Genomic DNA, 17,622 nt, shown 5'->3' with positions numbered 1-17,622 from the left:
GTGGAGTGAAGAGTAAGCTTTAGAGGAGTCCAGGCTCTCTTGGCCCCAGCATGCTCAGTTCATGGATGGGGCTGTCCAGGAAGGGAGGCTGGGTTGGAAAACTAGCAGATCCAAAGAAGCTACAGCCAGAGACTGTGAACTAATTGCATTTCTCGTGGCTCAATCAATTCGTTGTAAGCCCTCTCTGGAAGGGAGACTCAAGAGTTACATGTCCTCTATGGCTGCCACATAGGCATGTGTGCCTGCGTCATGCTTGGCAAGGTGTGGGGGACCGGGATGGTAAGCAAAACAGAGACCACTCTCGTGGAGGGCAAAGGACACTGACAATAAGTCACACAAATGTATAATATTCTTTTCATAAAAATTAATAATACAGAAGTGGAGAAAGTAATCCCTCTAATTCCAATATTTTGGCTTATAATCTTCATCTTACACATAAATTCATTATCCTATTTAGTAATAGCAAGAGTGTTCTTCATGTTTTTAAAGTAGTTCTAAAAATCAACAAGTAGAGGCACCCACATGGCTCAGTCAGTTGAGTGTCCAACTCTTGGTTTCCGCTCGAGTTGTGATCTCAGGGTCCTGAGATAGAGCTCAGAGTCAGGCTCTGTGGTCAGTAGGGTGTCTGCGAGGTTCTCTCTCTCCCTCTGCCCTTTCCCTCACTCACATGGGCCTATTCTTTCTCTAAAAGCAAATTAAAAAAAAAAAAAAAATCAACAAGTACTCATGGGGCACCTGGCTAGCTCAGCCAGTAGAGCATGTACCCCTTGATCTAGAAGTTATGAGTTCAAGCCCCATGTGGGGCATAGAGCTTACTAGGAAAAAAAAGTACATATTTATATCTTCATTCATTTAAATAGTATTGATTAAGCATGGACGCTGTGCCTGGCAGAGAACAGAAGCACACGCTCCTGTGTTCATGCTGTATAATAAAGTCTGCCATTGGTGATCTGATCTTGAGACAAATGAGAAACATTTGAGCATTAGGAGAAATAATTGAGAATTATGAGAAATAATTCAACCATTATACTTTTTTCTGAATAGTTTTAAAAACCTACAGTTTATTTTTTCTCTTTTTCTGGAATCCATTTAGATGGATGGAGGAACTTCTGAATTTATCCTCTGTGCTTTTGCTTTGTAATTTTAATTTCTCTTTGTTTCTGTTCTGTATTTATCAGTTTTATCTCCTGGGCGAGGGACTGGTGTGCACCTCTCTGCATGCAGTTATCTTTCATTTTTGTCAACAATTGTATATTTAATCCCAAGGATCTCCTTATCTTCATTTCCCTGTAGTTACGTTTGACAATAGCTTATCCTTTTTCTAACCCACATTCCTCCATCGCTGTTCATTAGACATTTCTTCTCCTAAGTTCTTTGATCTGTATCTTCTGGGTTGTATTTTCTGTTTTCTCCTTTTTCTCTCTCATGCTAATACTGGTTTCCTTAGTTGTCTGGTGGTCTTGTTTATGAACCAGGACCGGGGAGCATTGGCTCGGGCGGCGGGCTCCCCCTCCACACCGTGCGCCCCGTCCCCAGCACGCCTTGCGGGACGTGGACAGGAAGCGGAACGGTAGCGCGACCTCCGGCACAGAGAGCTGCGCAGAGTGTGAGGGGGCGACGACCGCAGTGCAGGATGGGAGCCACGTGGGCGCCTGCGTGCGGCTGCCTCTCCGCCTCCGGGCATGCGTGTTGTGTTCTCGTCTCTCCTGACCACCCGGTCGGGTCCTGCCTGTCGTGCGCCTGCCCCCGCCGTTGCCTCGGGTCGTCCTCTGCCCTCAGCACTTCCTGCGACCCACGGGCTCACAGCGGGCCAGAGCAGCCCTTGGAGGCCCGGACCCCCGCCTCGGCAGGTTTCGTGAACGTGCCGCAGCTGAGGGAATGTTCGGTGCCGATGTGAGGTCTGTGAGTTCACGGGGTGGAGCGTGTCCCCTGTCTACGGCACCCGGGAGAGGCCGTGAGGGCCCACTGCACGCATGACCTCGTGTTCCACGGCAGGCCCTGAGTAATGTGTGGCAGTTCCTTTTCCTCCCTTTTCAGGAAATGAGACCACAAACAAGTCTGTGTGTGGTCATGGTGGTTTAGTGGGAATTAACCAGGACCACCATGCTGATCCACAGGCCCAGAACACCCGTATGGAGACCGAGTTTTACTATCGTGAACTGTACTAGACACGGTAGCTAGATGCTAGCATCAGTGAGTGACCGGTGACGAGAAGCAGGATGTGCATAATCTCAAAGTATCTCCCGGAAGGTATTGCAAACCTAAGAACTGGCAGGTGCCACCTGCATGGAGTTGAATCACGGTCCGTACCCTGAACCCCGGAATTGATGCACTGGGAAGGGGACATCATTTACATGGCTCGCTTGCCCAGAGTCCGATCGCGGGAGACCACCGGGGAGACCCCAGTGGGTTGGGAAGTACTCTGCGAGGGTGCCATGGTCGTGAAAGAGGGGCGAGCAAAGAGCCAGCAGCTGTCAGAGACTGCAGGGGACTAAGGAGGAGTAACTGAGTACACCATGGGATGCCGCACGGGATTTCAGGACAAAAAAGTCATATGGAAACCGTGATGGACTTTGAATAGAATCATCAGTTAATGGAATCGTTGTACCCGTCTGAATTTCCTGGTTCTGATCATGATAATTGTATTGTCTGGAGTCACAGAAGATGCTAGGATTGGAGGAGGCTGTGTCATCATCTGTGGAAATTCCCTGTACCATTTTTGCAGCTTTTCTCTATAAAGTAGAGAAGATGAAAAGGGAAAAACAACCACCTCAGGTGTGGTCAGTTACAGTAGTTAACTTAGGAACTATCCACTTGGGAAGTGGGAGTGCTTCCCCAACTTCCTGCAAAGTGTACCAACATGACTGCCATGCTTACGGATTCCCATATGCTCTTCTCTTCGCTGAGTCAAGGGAAGAATATCTTTAGATCTATTATTTCAGTACAACCTGATACATAAAGCCTGCCTCACCTGTCTTCCAAGCGTGTACCTCATTACGACTTTAGACACCCAGTGAACCCTTCCTCCTGAGCTCCTAAATCAGGTGCTCAAGAAATATTTGCTTTATTGTATCAGTTCCTTTCCTGGGCTTTTCTCACGGAGCCCTTCCTCTGTACATGGAGGCCATCCCCATCTGATCTTTGGGACAGCAGGGGACCTCTTCCCACACCCTCCCAAGATTTTATTTTATTAGAGCGAGAGAGGGAGAGACAGAACACGAGTGGCGGCGGAGGGACAGAAGGGGGAGAAAGAATCCTTAAGCAGACTCCCTGTTGAACAAGGAGCCTGACCTGGGACTCGATCCCACCACCTGGAGATCATGACCTGAGCTGAAGTTAGGAGTCAGATGCTGAATCAACTGAGCCCCCTCGGAGACCTCTTTCTAACTGCGTTCGGGTCAAGCAGAAGCATTTGATGGCAGAGGAGCCTCAGCAGAGGCAATGTCTGCAGCTGGTATAGGCAGCCAGCAAGTCTGTGACTGTACTGTTTGAGACTCCCTGCATTGTCCCTGTCCTGCTGAGCAGCAGTGACTTCTCCCTCAGCCGCATTTCTGGCTGTCTCTGAGGGACGTTATTCTAAGCCTTTCAAAAGCATTTTTAGATAGGAAGATCTCTTGCTGCAATATCCCTGGTAAGGAGGGACAAAGGGTGTTTAAGTATAAAAAAGTTGACTTAGTGACGGGTGTTTCATTGTAATTTCTCTTATGTGGATGTTAAATATATTTTTTTCCCCCAAGCTGGCATTTGAATTAGTGTTAACATTAAAAGTAAAGAGTTACACTAATATGCAGCCTTTTACAGTTTTTTAAATACTCACTGGCCATTTGCAAACCAAATACATTTTTAAATACTTTTGAAGATCTTCCCATTATAGAAGTTATATATATTCATTACAGAAAAATAGTAACTATAGAAAATTAATCTTGGGATTACTAGTGATTTTATTTGTTTCGTCGTCTTAATACATGCCTATTCATGTTTTCAGTAAGATAGGATCATTAGATACAGTGTATAAATTTTTTCATGCTTCCATAATTGGCTGTGCCATCATTTAAAGTTTTCCAGCTGTTGCAAATTCAGGTTTTCCCGTTTTTCATTATTACACAGAATGTTTATATCAGATAGTCCTAAGTCTCCCCCCCCCCCCCCATTGACCTCTTTGGCAGTTGGGCAAAACCTATGGATTCACTTTAGGGTAATTTTTTTTTCCAATTAGATTAAAGTAAAAATACAAAGCAATCCAAGCATATTAAAATACAATTGCAAAAGTGTTTAAAATTTTGTGAGATACCAATAAATATATTTCTTCTGTATTAACAAAATGATCTAGTATCAGGTCTGATAACTTTCAAAGTAGTGATGAGCATAGTTGACATTTTGATATGTCTGCAACAACTATCAAGTGACATGCAAATATCTATGGTTTCTTTTGGTGTCAGAGTCACACGTACTGTAGTTTGTTGCCTATGTTTATCATTGACAGAAATGGGCGGTGTCTGTTTAGAAGTTGATGAAAATAAAGATCTATATTTTTTTCATTCAAGTTCATGGTCACCCTAATTTCTATCCATAGACAAGATTAAAAGCCTCCAGCCATACATGAATGTTGTTACGTAACTCTCCCCCCCACATACCCAGTTATTTCTGTAAGGTAGAGTCCTGTAAATCTAATGGTGTGAACTTTATAGGAACCTTGATTTTTTACTGCCAGGTTGCTCATAAGAAAGCATAGACCAGAAAAGTCCGCCTGGTATGTTTAAGATTGTACAGTTGAAAATTTTCTTGCCTACTCGGAATATTTATAGTTTATATTTTTGATTACTTACTATAGGCCCAAAATATTTTTATTTCTTTTAATCACTCATGAGCTTGAATTTTTTTTTTTTTAAATGTTTATTCGACAGAGAGAGATCACAAGTAGGCAGAGACGCAGGCAGAGAGAGAGGAAAGCAGGCTGCTCACTGAGCAGAGAGCCCGATGCGCGACTCGATCCCAGGACCCTGGGATCATGACCTGAGCTGAAGACAGAGGCTTTAACCCACTGAGCCACCCAGGTGCCCCAATGAGCTTGAATTTTTAAAAATATAGTTGTCAGCCATTTGTCATAGATAATGACCAATAAAATTTCCCCAGTTTGAGTCTATTACTCTTTATTTTCCTTTTGTTTCAAAAAGTGTTTTCTTTGTGCTTTTTTATTTAATCTTTTCGATGCAATTTATTAATGTCAGTGTAACAATACTAAAGCCTACCTTGTATTGGCAAGTTACAGGGCTGTTATGGGCTGCTTAGTCACGTGCTCTCCTAAGCCCCACCATTTCATGCAGTTTTGGCAAGTAGACTACCTTACTTTTTAAGAATTATCTATGGGGAAAAGAATTGGAACTTCAGAGCACTCTGTACTTTGTAAATGTGCACAATTACTCTTATGCAACAATAATTATAAGCTTAGTAGAATGCTTTGGGACAGAATTCTGGCACGTGGCCAGTCCTGTGTAAATGTCCCCATCCATTACTCTGACCTGCTTTTGATTATGATGCAAAGTCCTGGGCGATTTAGTTCTCATGGAACCTCCACCCTTTTAATTAGGATGAGCCCTTTGGGGACTGGAGACTGAGAATATCTGAGTGGTGCACTTCTCGGAAAGAGCCATTCTTGAAAAAGTTGGCCTCTTATTACCTCTACTTTGCCAAACCTGGGTTCCATTTTTTAAAAAGCGGAATATGCTGCTGTTGCTTGCTTGCTTGCTTGCTTTTTTCCTAACTTTAGGTCGGTCCTCTCTTTCTAACCTAGTTGTACAGTCTTATTAAGATGTGACAAGTTACACAAAAACGGAACATCTGAACAACTTGAACCCAGCAGGCAGAGAGGGGCATGCTACGTTGAGGGGCCTTCCCCCTTCCACCTGGAGTCTCTGCCTGAGGAAAATACAGACGGTCCACATTCAGGTCCACGGCTACCACTGGCACACTTGTAGTCCAGGAAGTAGACTGTTCTAGGAAAAAATAGCTTAAAAATATTGAAAATGGTGACATAATTGTCATTGGCAGGTCCATTCTTTCACCTGCTGCCATATAGGGGGCCCAGGTCTGAGTGCTCAGTGCTAGTACCTTCAGTGTCCCCTTCCACGGTGACTTAAGATGCCTTTTCTGGAGACCATGGAAGGCTCTTCGTTTTTCCTTCTGCACGGGCAGTTAGGGTAGCTAAGATGAGAATATGAACAATTTTGTGACGTTAGCATGTATTTCTCGATGCTTTCTGAAGTGGCTGCTGTCCGTTCACAGCGCCAGCCACAGAATATGAGTGGGGCCGCTCGGGGAAACACCGGTTGTCACTTGACAAATGTGGGTGCCAGCTTGTTAGGTGTGAAATAGTAGCTGTGTTTCATTTGCTTTCTCTTGTGTTTATCATGTCTGTTCTCCCTATATAAATTTCTCAATTTTAAAGAAATACTTTAACTTTACAAATTATTTATAAAAAACGTAGTTTTGTTCATAATTCCACACAGTGCAGATTCTACTGGTCTTCCTAGAGAAATGTACAACTGAAGTACTAATACGGAGTCTGCAAATACCGTGAAGACCAACACAAAGATTGCGTGTTGAACCCTGTAACTCCTGTGATTGTATTTTCCCGTCACCCTTTACAGATAAAATACCAGGCTTATTTATTTTTTATTTTTTAATTTTTTTACCTTGTACACAGCTCATAACCAGGTAATGGGACTGTACTTGATCTAATTACTTGGTGCTTTGAACTACTTAGTACTTCCCCTTTCTCAGAATGTGAAATTACTTATTATTGTGAATGTGTCAACCAAAATATATAGTTCTTTATGCAGATTGTTCTGATGATGGCGGAACTGCTCATTGGCACTCTTGGTATCATCTTTGTTAAAACTCAGGAACCAGAACTAAACTTCAGGCTAAACGTTTGTTTAGGTGTTAAATATAGAAAATGCAGGCGGGGGCGGGGGAATCAACCATCAATGGATAAAACGTTAATATCTCTCCCTTTGAACACAGCGAAGCCTTGACTTACAGCACGTCAAGGAATAACGCTTTTGTTTGATACCAGCTCTTTATTTTAAAAAAATCTGATTTTAGATATTCTCAGATTTCTGATTAAGATGTTTTAAATAATCTACATGTTTTTTGGGAATATTAAACCAATCCAAAATTCCAAAATTGCCCTTCTAGCCACTTGAACAATTGGAGCTCAATAAAGCTTTCTTTAGGCATGATCTGGCTAGTTAATCCCTTTAGGCCTCAAATTTTATTAGACTTTTTTGTATTCATAATATAATTTCTGAAACTTTTGGAAGATAATGTTAATATAAAATGGCTAAAAATGAGTTTTGAAATCAGTTAAAATCAAGTGTTGGAAATCTGGTACGGCTAGTTGCTCGTGGCTGGGTGGCAACTTATTCTCTCTAAATCATAGCTGCCACATCTATAGAAAAGAAGGAAATACCTATATTTCCATGGTGGACATGAATATTAGATAGAATACTTGGCACAGTGCCTCACTTCCTTGCTTTATATCATTCTGACAGAGTGTTTATGGTATTGGTTTTTGGCATTCCCGTATGCTGGCACTAAAATGTCATTAGCTTTGGTGGCCCAACACCTGTATTTCAATGCCTCCATCAGTCCATTTACCCATCATACTTGAATATCCAGTTCCTCTTCCCTTCGTCTCTCCTCCCTCAGACTTTGTCATCCTGATTTGTCCCATCACAGGCTTTTGGCTTCTCTGTAACCCTCCTCTTCTGTAACTCTCCCGTTCTTGTTCCCCTATCACCCCCCTTCCATTCCTGCAAAAGATGGAGTTGATTTGCGGGTCTGGCTGGAAGAACTCTCTGCAGTTGAATAACTCTACTAGCAAAACGTGTAGGTAGATGGCTGCTGGGAGGAAGGTTTGAGTCCACTGAGCTTGAAGGACAGGAAGAGCCCAGACTGGCCAGAAGGACCAGATAAGATAGCCTTCAAAGGCTGGTATTTCAGTTTTAAAAGAAAAAATCAGTCATTTGTCTTGACATCAAAGTGTAAGGATGCAGAAATTTTGATTTAAGGTGACATACTGAATTCTGCTGTCAGAGAGTTACACAGTGCATTAGGATTTTGAACTGAATAAACTTATGTTCGTGTAGAGAGGGTATGTTTCTAGAGCTCTCTAATCCTCGGGAGCAGGAAACAAGGCTTTTATTGTGTGAATAATTCTCACTCAAATGGAAAGACATTTTGAAACAAGCAGTGTCTGATCATGATAGTAGTGAATTTAACACCAGAAACCAGACCAAGATTTCCATCTACCCCAGTGAAACTGAAGTAGTTCAACAAATGGAAATGCTTTCTTGGAAATAATAGCTAGAGCTCTCTTTCAAGGAAAACAAAACAAAACAGAATGTAAGTTTAAGAAGCTCTGCTAGAGTTATCAAACCAGAAATGGGTTTGAAGATAGAGTCTGAAGAAAATATTAGAAATTAGTTCTAATTATCTCATGGACATTCCCCCAACTCAATAGCTGTGAAAAACTGCAAAAAAAAAAAAAAAAAAAAAAGTATGGTCAGGACTCTAAATAATCTTTAACCGATTAAAACACTCAGACTTTCCTGTTTTATAAATATTCCTCATTTTTATATAAGGTTTAGTTTTTTTTTTCCAGAGTAACACTAATTTTATCTGCCAATTTATACTAAAGTGATAGGGTTTAATATTTACATTATGATGAATTTATATTTTGGGGGTCCTAATAATATTTCTAAATTTTTGTATTTGAAATATATGAAATACTTCACTTCAGTGATTTGTCCTTTTCTGAATTCTTCCTTTGAAATGAAGTTGTGGAATAGACACGCAGAGTAAACACTTTGATTTTGCTCCAGTGTTGCCATATTTTAGAGACTGTCTAGACAGCATTTCATTTGAGACCTGCAGGGTGAGGGGACTTAGTCAAATAAGGCAGAGCTGTTGGAAGAATGTTCTAGACAGTCTTTTAGGTGAGAAAGGGCATAGTGATGTTTGGACAACTGAGAAAAATTCGGTATAGTGGGTTTGGAAGGATCATGGAGCAGTCTGACTTGGAACTGGAGTGACAGGCTCACGACAGGCTGAGAGGGCCTTTGGGAAGGCATGGAAAGTATCCAAGGACCCTTGGGAAACCAGAGCATTTAAAACTTAATAGTGATGGTCAGGTCTGCATTTTTAGAAGGATTATCTGGCTAATGGTGCGAAACTAATTAGAAGACCCACAGATGTCTAGATGGCTGAGGGATGGGAAAGAAGGTAGGTAGATTTGAGAGCTATTTAGGAGCTGGAATTCCCAGGGGGTCTGGCCTGGACAGCTAGGTGAATGTGGCAATTGTAAAAATTGGGACTGCAGAGAGAGCTGTGCGGGTTTGTGAGGATGGTAATGAGTTCTTGTTTGCAGATGCTCACGGACAGACAGAGTCCCATTGGGAAGATGTGAAGGTATGGGTGGGGGGATTCGAGATGTCTGTAGTGGGCACCTAGACTCTTTAGAGGTGACAGTAGAAGTTCTTTCTGGGCATGGGTGGAATATTCATGATGGGAAGAGGAAGGGCAACAGAGTAAGACCCGCCAGAGTGGCAGAAGAACGACAGGCAGAGGTGGTGTCACAGAAGCTGGGAGGTGAGTGTGTTTCTAGAGAAAATGATCATCTGTGCCAGATGTTTTAGAGAATTGGAGCACGATAAGGACCAAAATGATCTGTTTGCTTTAGTGAAAGCTGTCCGTGGTGGCTATGTGATGAGAGTCGGATTGTAGTAGTTCGGAGGTGAGGAACTAGGCAGCCCTTTCAGGAGGTTGCCAGTGGAAGCAAAGACAAAGGAGAGAACCGGAAGGGTGATAAGGACTTGAGGACAAGTTTTATATTTAAAGACGGAGACATGAGCCTGATTCAGTGATAATGGGAATGACGAAAAAGAGAGAGAGCGACACTGAAGTTGAAGAGGGGGGTTCAAGGCTTCAGAGTCCCAGGGAAGGTGCAATGAATGGAGGCCAGAATTGCGGGGGAGGTCGGGTTTGGGACTGTAAAGAAAAGGAACACAGGTCTGGATCCCGGTCAGGTTGTGTGTATGATGGCGGACAGTGAGGATGCTTGCTTCTGATGTGGCTTCTTTTTCCTTGTGGTGTAGACAGTTGTTGTCATTTGCTGAGACCAAGGAGAAGGTAGTTGGGGGAAGTGGAAGGAGAACAGAGGAGCTTTGCCGTGTCTGCTCTGGGGAGGGGGAGCGAGAGCTGCCTGGGGACAGCTTGAGGGCTGCTGAGGTTACCAGCAGGGAACTGAGAGCAGCCCCGAACGTCCTCAGCCGCAGAGAACGGCGAACTCACCCGCCTTCCTGAGGACTGTGGGGTGTGTTGGAGGACTTTGTAGAGAGCTGGACTGCAGTCTGATCCCCAAAGTGCAAGGAGCAGACTGTAACGTACGTGGCCCCTGCTCCTCTCGGACACTGGCTCGATGTAGTCCTGTGCCGCGGCAGTAAAATGCTCAAGTGCTCCTTCTCTCAATGGCCCCAGACCGCTGTCTTGTTTCCTTTAAGTTCTCGTACGCTTTTTCATACGATTTCTGTCTCCTGCCTTGGTTTTCTTCCTCCTTGTCTGTTGTTCTGTCACATCGCTTGCTGCATGCAAGCCTGTGTCAGGACGTTGTCAACATCTGGAAGGATTCCACCTCTGAAGTAAAGCCGCGAGCTTGAAGACCAGACCTCCAGGCTCACTAAACTGAGGTGCAGAGTAAGAGGAGACAGCCGCTGAGTGTGACGATTCTCACGGGCTGTGCTTTGAGAGTGTACATGAGTGTTTGTACACAGATTTCGTGACGCCTGTCAGGTCGCTTCTCAGTTGCCCACCTATGAGATGTTCGGTGCCTCTATTCCCACTGAGTTTTCTCATTTTGAATTTCCATGGATTATGACAGTATTCTTGGAGAGCCCTCCTATGTCCTTATATAATCCCTCTTTAGTACCTGCAAAGTGTCTTCATCTGCATTATCTGAATTTTAAGACTACACGATTAGACATTTTATGCCGTTATTTCTTCTTCTTCTCATGGGTTTTTAAATGCTTTTATATCTCATATGGAAATGACGTGTATTTTCAAATGTGTGTATTTTGTATGAGGGTGACTTACCATGTCATGACTCCGTCATCTAGCCATGTCACATGTAAATGAGCTAGGACAATGTAAAGTATTGTGAAGGTTCGAAAAACAAGTTAGCTACTTTAGCTTTTTAGCTTTTCATATTATTTCTGTGTTTTACGGGCTTCCTCATCTGTGAAAATGTCATGTATGTATCAACAATTTTAACTTTTTTAGAGAATTATATACTTAGTGTATAGCGAATATCATTCTCAAAGTTTTTTCTGTTAATTAACTTAATTTTGATCCTGACTTCCGCTCCGGTCAAGAGGAAGGAATTCAGCACCAGTCATTTGGTGGCTTCCCCCTCACCCCCCAGGCTGTGCCAGGGTTTGGGGTCATGTGCTGGGCCAGTACATTGAGGAAAGGGCCCTGAATCGTCAGTCATCTGGCTACGCTGCTTACCCAGGAGAGAGCTCTTACCCACCCCAAATGTGCCCTTCGGGTTCATGGCTTTGCAGGATGGCTCTGGTGCTCACTGCATGGGAACCACTGGTGAGGCCCAGAGCACTGGGCCTCAGCTTCTGGCTCCTAGAAGCTCTTTCCTCTGTAGATCTCTTGCTGGGAGACAGTGTGGCTCAGTGACTCCCAGTCCTTTCTCCTCTCTCCTGTTCTAGGAAGTCTTTTTTTTTTTTTTTCCTTTAAAGATTTTTGCTTACTTATTTGAGAGAGAGAACATAAGTTGGGGGCAGAGCAGAGGGAGAGGGAGAAGCAGACTCCCTGCTGAGCAGAGGCAGGGCCATTGCGGGAGGCGGTGCAGGGCTTGATCCCAGGCCCTTGAGATCATGACCTGATGCTTAACTGACTGAACCACCCAGATGCCCCCTGGGAAGTCTTTTTTAATCTGGGGGGGAACCCTCAATCCTCAGTCTCTGTTCTCAAGAGGTGTTGGGGTTTTTTTCTGTTTTTTTGTTTAACAGAAGCTAAGAAGCACTGGCACAAACCTTCCCTTAGGCAAGGAAGCCCACACAGTGTAGCCTATTTAAATGGTAGACTAGAGGGGACGGAACACAAATCTCTTAAAATAGTAATAATAATAATAATAATAAAGTAGTAAGTTGCAGAGTAGTTTAAAGAAAAAAAAAGACACTTAACAGGCCAGCGCTCTTCAGTGTTACCTCCCCTGAGACCAAACTTGTATAGCTAAATCTCTGTTTTTATAACTCACTGAGGAATATTTGCTAAATGTGTTTACATTTTATTGACATAACTTCTGAGCGATCTAAATATCAGGCAGAATGTAACATTTTTAAAGTGACGTGTCCGTTTTCTAATTTTGCTTTGTCTTACTTTTACCCAAGAACACTGGAACTACTTTGGGGCCGATGAGAATCTTGGTCCAGTGGCTGTGAGCATTCGAAGAGAAAAACCAGAAGAAACGAAGGAAAATGGATCTCCATACAACTACCGAATCATTTTTAGAACCAGTGAGGTAAGTTGCAAACCAGAAAGACGGAGGCTTGACCGGAGTGAGGAGTCGCGACAACACAGCCGTGAAAGGTACCAGCACAGAGATGCCCGGGTCTCAGAATCTGCCAAGGCCCCGTTCATCTGTTCTTCTGGGGATGGGGGTGCACATCACAGTTGGATCTGAATCCTCCCTTTCCATCGACCCTGGGTAGATGCGATAAATGAATGGGGGGTTTTGATTTGGAGAAAGATACTCAGATAAGTGTGGCCCCAGGAAGCTGGAGTCCTCAAGATTCCAAAGTGGATATTGTGTACAGTGCCCGGGCAGCCAGGCAGCCCTGAGCCAGCGGCCTGACAGGTGAGAGGGGGTCACCCAAGAGTTAACTCACTCTTCCACACTGTTGCTTAGGACAGTTTTTGACCCAAGAAGAGGGAAAGAGACGTTTCTTTTTCCACTTCTGCTTGGCCACCCCCTGGGCCTGTTCCCCAGCTGTCAGGAGACTCCAAGGGACCCGGCGAACCCGAGGCTACCTCACAGCATAGGAGACCGGCTCTTGGGGCTCTCTAGGACTCGGAGCACACATCATGTGTGAATTTTTCTTTTAAAAGAAAAAGAGGGGCGCCTGGGTGGCTCAGTGGGTTAAAGCCTCTGCCTTCGGCTCAGGTCATGATCTCAAGGTCTTGGGATCGAGCCCCGCATCGGGCTCTCTGCTCCGCAGGGAGCCTGCTTCCTCCTCTCTCTCTGCCTGCTTGTGATTTCTCTCTGTCAAATAAAGAAAAGAAAAGAGAAGAGAAGAGAAGAGAAGAAAAAGAAAAGGAAAAACGAAATAGCCACCAAAGCAGTTTTTGTTGGTGGTGCTGTTGTTGTAAACTCTTTTTTTTTTTTTTAAGATTTTGTTTATTTATTTGACAGAGAGAGATCACAATAGGCAGAGAGGCAGGCAGAGAGAGTGAGAGGGAAGCAGGCTCCCCGCCAAGCAGAGAGCCCGATGAGGGACTCGATCCCAGGACCCCGAGGTCATGACCTGAGCCGAAGGCAGCGGCTTAAACCACTGAACCACCCAGGCGCCCCTGTTGTAAACTCTTGAACAAGTTTGGGACCGTGAGGTTTCGCCTTTGTTTTCTTTCTAAAGGCACAGTTGTGCCAGTTACAAATTTGTTACTGCCTCTCTGCACCACATTCACTGTAGGATTGCTGATGTGCATCGATGCCCAGTACCCTGCTGAGGTAGCTAGAAAATAATGGTTTTGAAACCAGTTTAAATAGGACATTTACTTCATTTCCCCTGTTGGATACAAGGCAGGTTTCAGGGGTTGGCTTAGTAATTGTTCTTCAGCTTGAACTCTGGGGAAATTAAAAATAGGATTTTTAAATGCATGCCTTCAGTATCTAACGGATTGTACGTAGTGGCCACAGAGAACTGAAGAGCTCACACGCCCCACTGTACTTTTTCTCTTAACCAGAGCTAATCGCTAAGCAGGTTTTGTTGAACATAAAAAGCACAGAGAAAACACTGTTTTTGAAGCTGGATGTAGGTAGTTGCCTCTTTCTGCCTTCTTGGATTCCTGTCAGCCTGTTTCTTTACTTCTGGGCTTTTTGTCCTCCTGTTCCTACCTGTTTCCCCTCCCAGGGCCACTCCAGTTCCTACCATACATGACGTCAGAGGGCAGAGTTTTCTAAGAGGGATTCCTCCCTGACTCCTGTCACTGGTCTCCATGACTGTCCCCTGCAGTTTGCTTTGCAGCTCTTGCCTGTCTGGTCCCAGCCTCTCCTCCCCCTCCAGGCTTAACTGCTGTCCTTTCATCCCCTGCTGCCTGGGCCCCCTGTTCAACCTGCACACACAACCCTCCCCACCCCCACTTCTCTGCTCTGACAGTTCCGTCCTCTTCCTGCTAGCCCGTCCCATGGTCCCTTGGGTCCATTGCCTGAGCCCTTGACTGGAACATCCAAGTCAAATGTTGTTCCTGCTGTAAGACACCGTCATCACTTATTTTTATGTTCAAATTAATGTTTGACTGACAGCTCTGTTACTAAAGTTGTTCAGACCAGAAACTTAGTCACACTGGACTCCTGTCTCCTCCTAGCCTCCTAACTCCCAGTCTGGTCTGTCAGCAAAGCTTGTTGACTCCATCTTCACAATATGCCCAGAATTCAACCCCTTCTTTCATCCCACCACCTTGGTTTGGGCCAGGCCACCATCCTCTTTCTCTGAGAGCCTTTCTTCCTGCTCTGCCTTTAAAGCCCTGCAGGGATTCTTTAGAAATGTAATCCAGATCTGTCATTCCTCAGTGCAAAATCCTTTAAAGGTTTCCCATCTCCTGAGTAAAAGCCACTCAGTGTCCTTGCTAATTTAGGCTTCCTTCCCCTGGGAGGTACCTCAGTGCCTCTGCCTCAGGGCTCAGCTACTCCTTATTCCTCTGTCCTGCAGAGTCCTTCCCCTGGCATCCTCCGGCTGCAGCTCTCTCATTTCCTCTTGACCTTTACACATAAATCACAGGGGCCTTCTTTGGCCGCTGGATCTAAAATTTCTACTCCTACACATCACATTTCATGTCTCATGCTAGGCTTTATTTTTTTCATGAACATTTAATACTACCTCTCACGCAGTACTTTTTATTTTGTTTGTTTTCTGTCTCTCCCACGAGAATTTAAGCCCCATGAAGGTGGGGCTGTTGCTTGAGTGGTTCATGACTACACCTCTAATGGGTAGAATCCTAGGTCGTGTTCTCCTTTCCTCTCCGTCTCCTTCCTGTCCTCTCTAATGTGTATGTAATGAAGTGTCCCTAGCTTTCATGTTAACTTTTTCCTTTCTGATCAAAGTCATCTTTAAATGTGGTTTAACTATAATATCTTAGTTAGGCTTTTCACAAAAATTAACTAACAAAAGTCCTTTGAGAGAAATACCTCGAGATGCCGGTCCCTGTCTGACAGACACTTCGCTGTTTCCTCTTGCATTTCAGTAGAAATCATCAGTGCACAACCTAAACAGGAAAACATAAACATATTTGTAAGCCTGACAGTTTATGAACAAAACCTTACAGTATGTGAATGTTTTTAAGCAAAGGTGCACCAGGACTTCTTAAGATCCTTGTCTTGTCTCTAGAAAGGGTTAAGAAAAATGGCATCAATGCTAGTGATCCAGATAGAAAAAATGAGTCTGTCTTTTTTTCCTCTGCTTTGGTTTCCTTGAGGTGAGCTGCTATCTTTCTGTGGTGCAGGATTAGCCTTCCTGGTCTTGGTTTCTCCACTGAACAGACTTCAGCCTGTGTAGCTTCCTGTCCCCAGACACAGGTGGTCCCGTGGAAGCAGGGGCACAGTAACTGGGTTGTTCCGCAGTTTCCCATGATTTAAAACACAAATAGAAGAAAGCCCCAGAAAACATTTCTGTCAAATTTCATATTAAATCATAGGAAAAATGATGTTTTTATTACACAAGTGTTATTTGAAAACAAACTATTTGTAAATGAAAAAAAAGATATTAATTAAATGGATAGTACCTTGTTCTTGTATTGAGAGCAAGATGCTGGTCAATTTTGCTTTTCCTGCCCTTCTCTCTCTTCCCCATCAGCTGGGAAATGTTAGAGATTTGATGTCTCTGGTGCCTGTTCCTTTGGTTTCCATTTCCCTGGTAACTGTGTATCATGCCCCCTTTGCCTGATTGCTGAGCCTCCTAACAGCTTCCTTCCAGCTGGACTGTCTGCCTGCGGCTTCTTCCTCCTGCAGTTCGTCTTAGGGTACATGTCCTCTTCCCTATTCAGACGAGGTCTCGGGCTCCGTGGGGGAGCCTGACAGGGTGCAGCCCCCTCACGCACGCACTCGTGCTCCTGGGCCCCCGGCTTCCCTGCCTGCCCTCCCCGGGCGCTCCCCTCAGATCCTGCTCCGCCACTGTGGTGGCTCTTTCCACCCCATATCCTGTTCTTCCTTCGCTCTCCCACATGCTCTTTTACAGAATTTACACCCCCCCCATTTCTTGGCCCCTTTTTAGTGCCAGGCCTTCCGTGAGGGCCTTTTCTTATGCACTGAGCCACAACATCCCATACTCTGCCTTTGGACTCTCTTAGAACCTGAGCTTGTTACGCTTTTCTTAGCAAATTCAGTCTTCTGAATTGCCACTGTGGGCTGCTTCCCTCTCCCCCTCGCACACAGCACACCTGGCGGTCCACAGGCACGCCTTCCTCTGTCAGCTGGCCACACCTGCTGCAGTCGGTGCCTGGTGACCTGCTGGCTTCATGGGAAGGTGTTCAGTGCGATGGGGTTTTTTCTTAGGCCACCATACAGTGTTTACATTATAGTAACAGCTTTGCTGCGTGACACTTTTCTGGGAATTAAGACTCCTCTAGGCTTCATGTTTACTCCAACAAGTCATCATTGCATGGAGAAATTTCTTTGGTGATGTTTATATTTCATAATAATGGAAAGTGTTTTAAGAAATAAGGGGAAATCTTGGGGTGTCTGGGTGGATCAGCGGGTTAAAACCTCTGCCTTCGGCTCAGGTCATGATCCCTGAGATGCGGGATTGAGCCCTGCATTGGGCTCTCTGCTCAGCAGGGAGCCTGCTCCCCTCCCCCACCTGCCTCTGCCTACTTGTGATCTCTGTCTGTCAAATAAGTAAATAAAATCTTTAAAAAAAGGGGGGGAATCTAAAGTGATTTTCAGTGCTATTGTCTAGGCTGCTGTAGTAGCTGCAGTCATAGTCTTATTATCGTAGAATTTGGGAATATAAATAGTATATGCTTGTGAGCAATATGTTACGAAATTTAAAACTTTATCCTTCCCTTTTTCTTTTGTAATAAAATAATGTAATAAAATTTTGTAATGTAATATAAAATAATTGCGTGGTAAAATAATGTAATATAAAATATAAGAAAGGTATAACATCTAAGTCCTGAGCCTTTATTCTTCCGATATTTCTCTGGGATATGTCCTTCTTAATTTGGTTAGTGGTGTTTTACAGCCATATAAAGACCTTGATCTTATTGAGCTCTCTAAGGAAATGCTGTATCTGGTTTTTAAGTAGGTGTCCCTGAAAGGTTTGATGATGAGTGCCTTTG

At 44.2% G+C, this 17,622-nt stretch overlaps 1 protein-coding gene across 7 annotated transcripts in view; it reads left to right on the top strand.

Moving 5' to 3' along the window:
* SIPA1L1 (signal induced proliferation associated 1 like 1) overlaps nt 1–17,622 on the top strand; it is a 398,364-nt gene that overhangs the window by 264,129 nt on the left and 116,613 nt on the right. For all 7 annotated transcript variants that reach the window (XM_046008524.1, XM_046008528.1, XM_046008527.1 and 4 more), the window contains one exon: nt 12,462–12,592. In XM_046008524.1, the coding sequence (XP_045864480.1) occupies nt 12,462–12,592 (131 nt within the window). The remainder of the gene's footprint in view (nt 1–12,461; nt 12,593–17,622) is intronic.

This window comes from Meles meles, chromosome 6 (assembly GCF_922984935.1).
Source record: "Meles meles chromosome 6, mMelMel3.1 paternal haplotype, whole genome shotgun sequence".
NCBI classification, from domain to species: domain Eukaryota; kingdom Metazoa; phylum Chordata; class Mammalia; order Carnivora; family Mustelidae; genus Meles; species Meles meles.
Note: the sequence above shows the minus strand (reverse complement) of the source record. Positions and strands in the feature narration are given on the sequence as shown.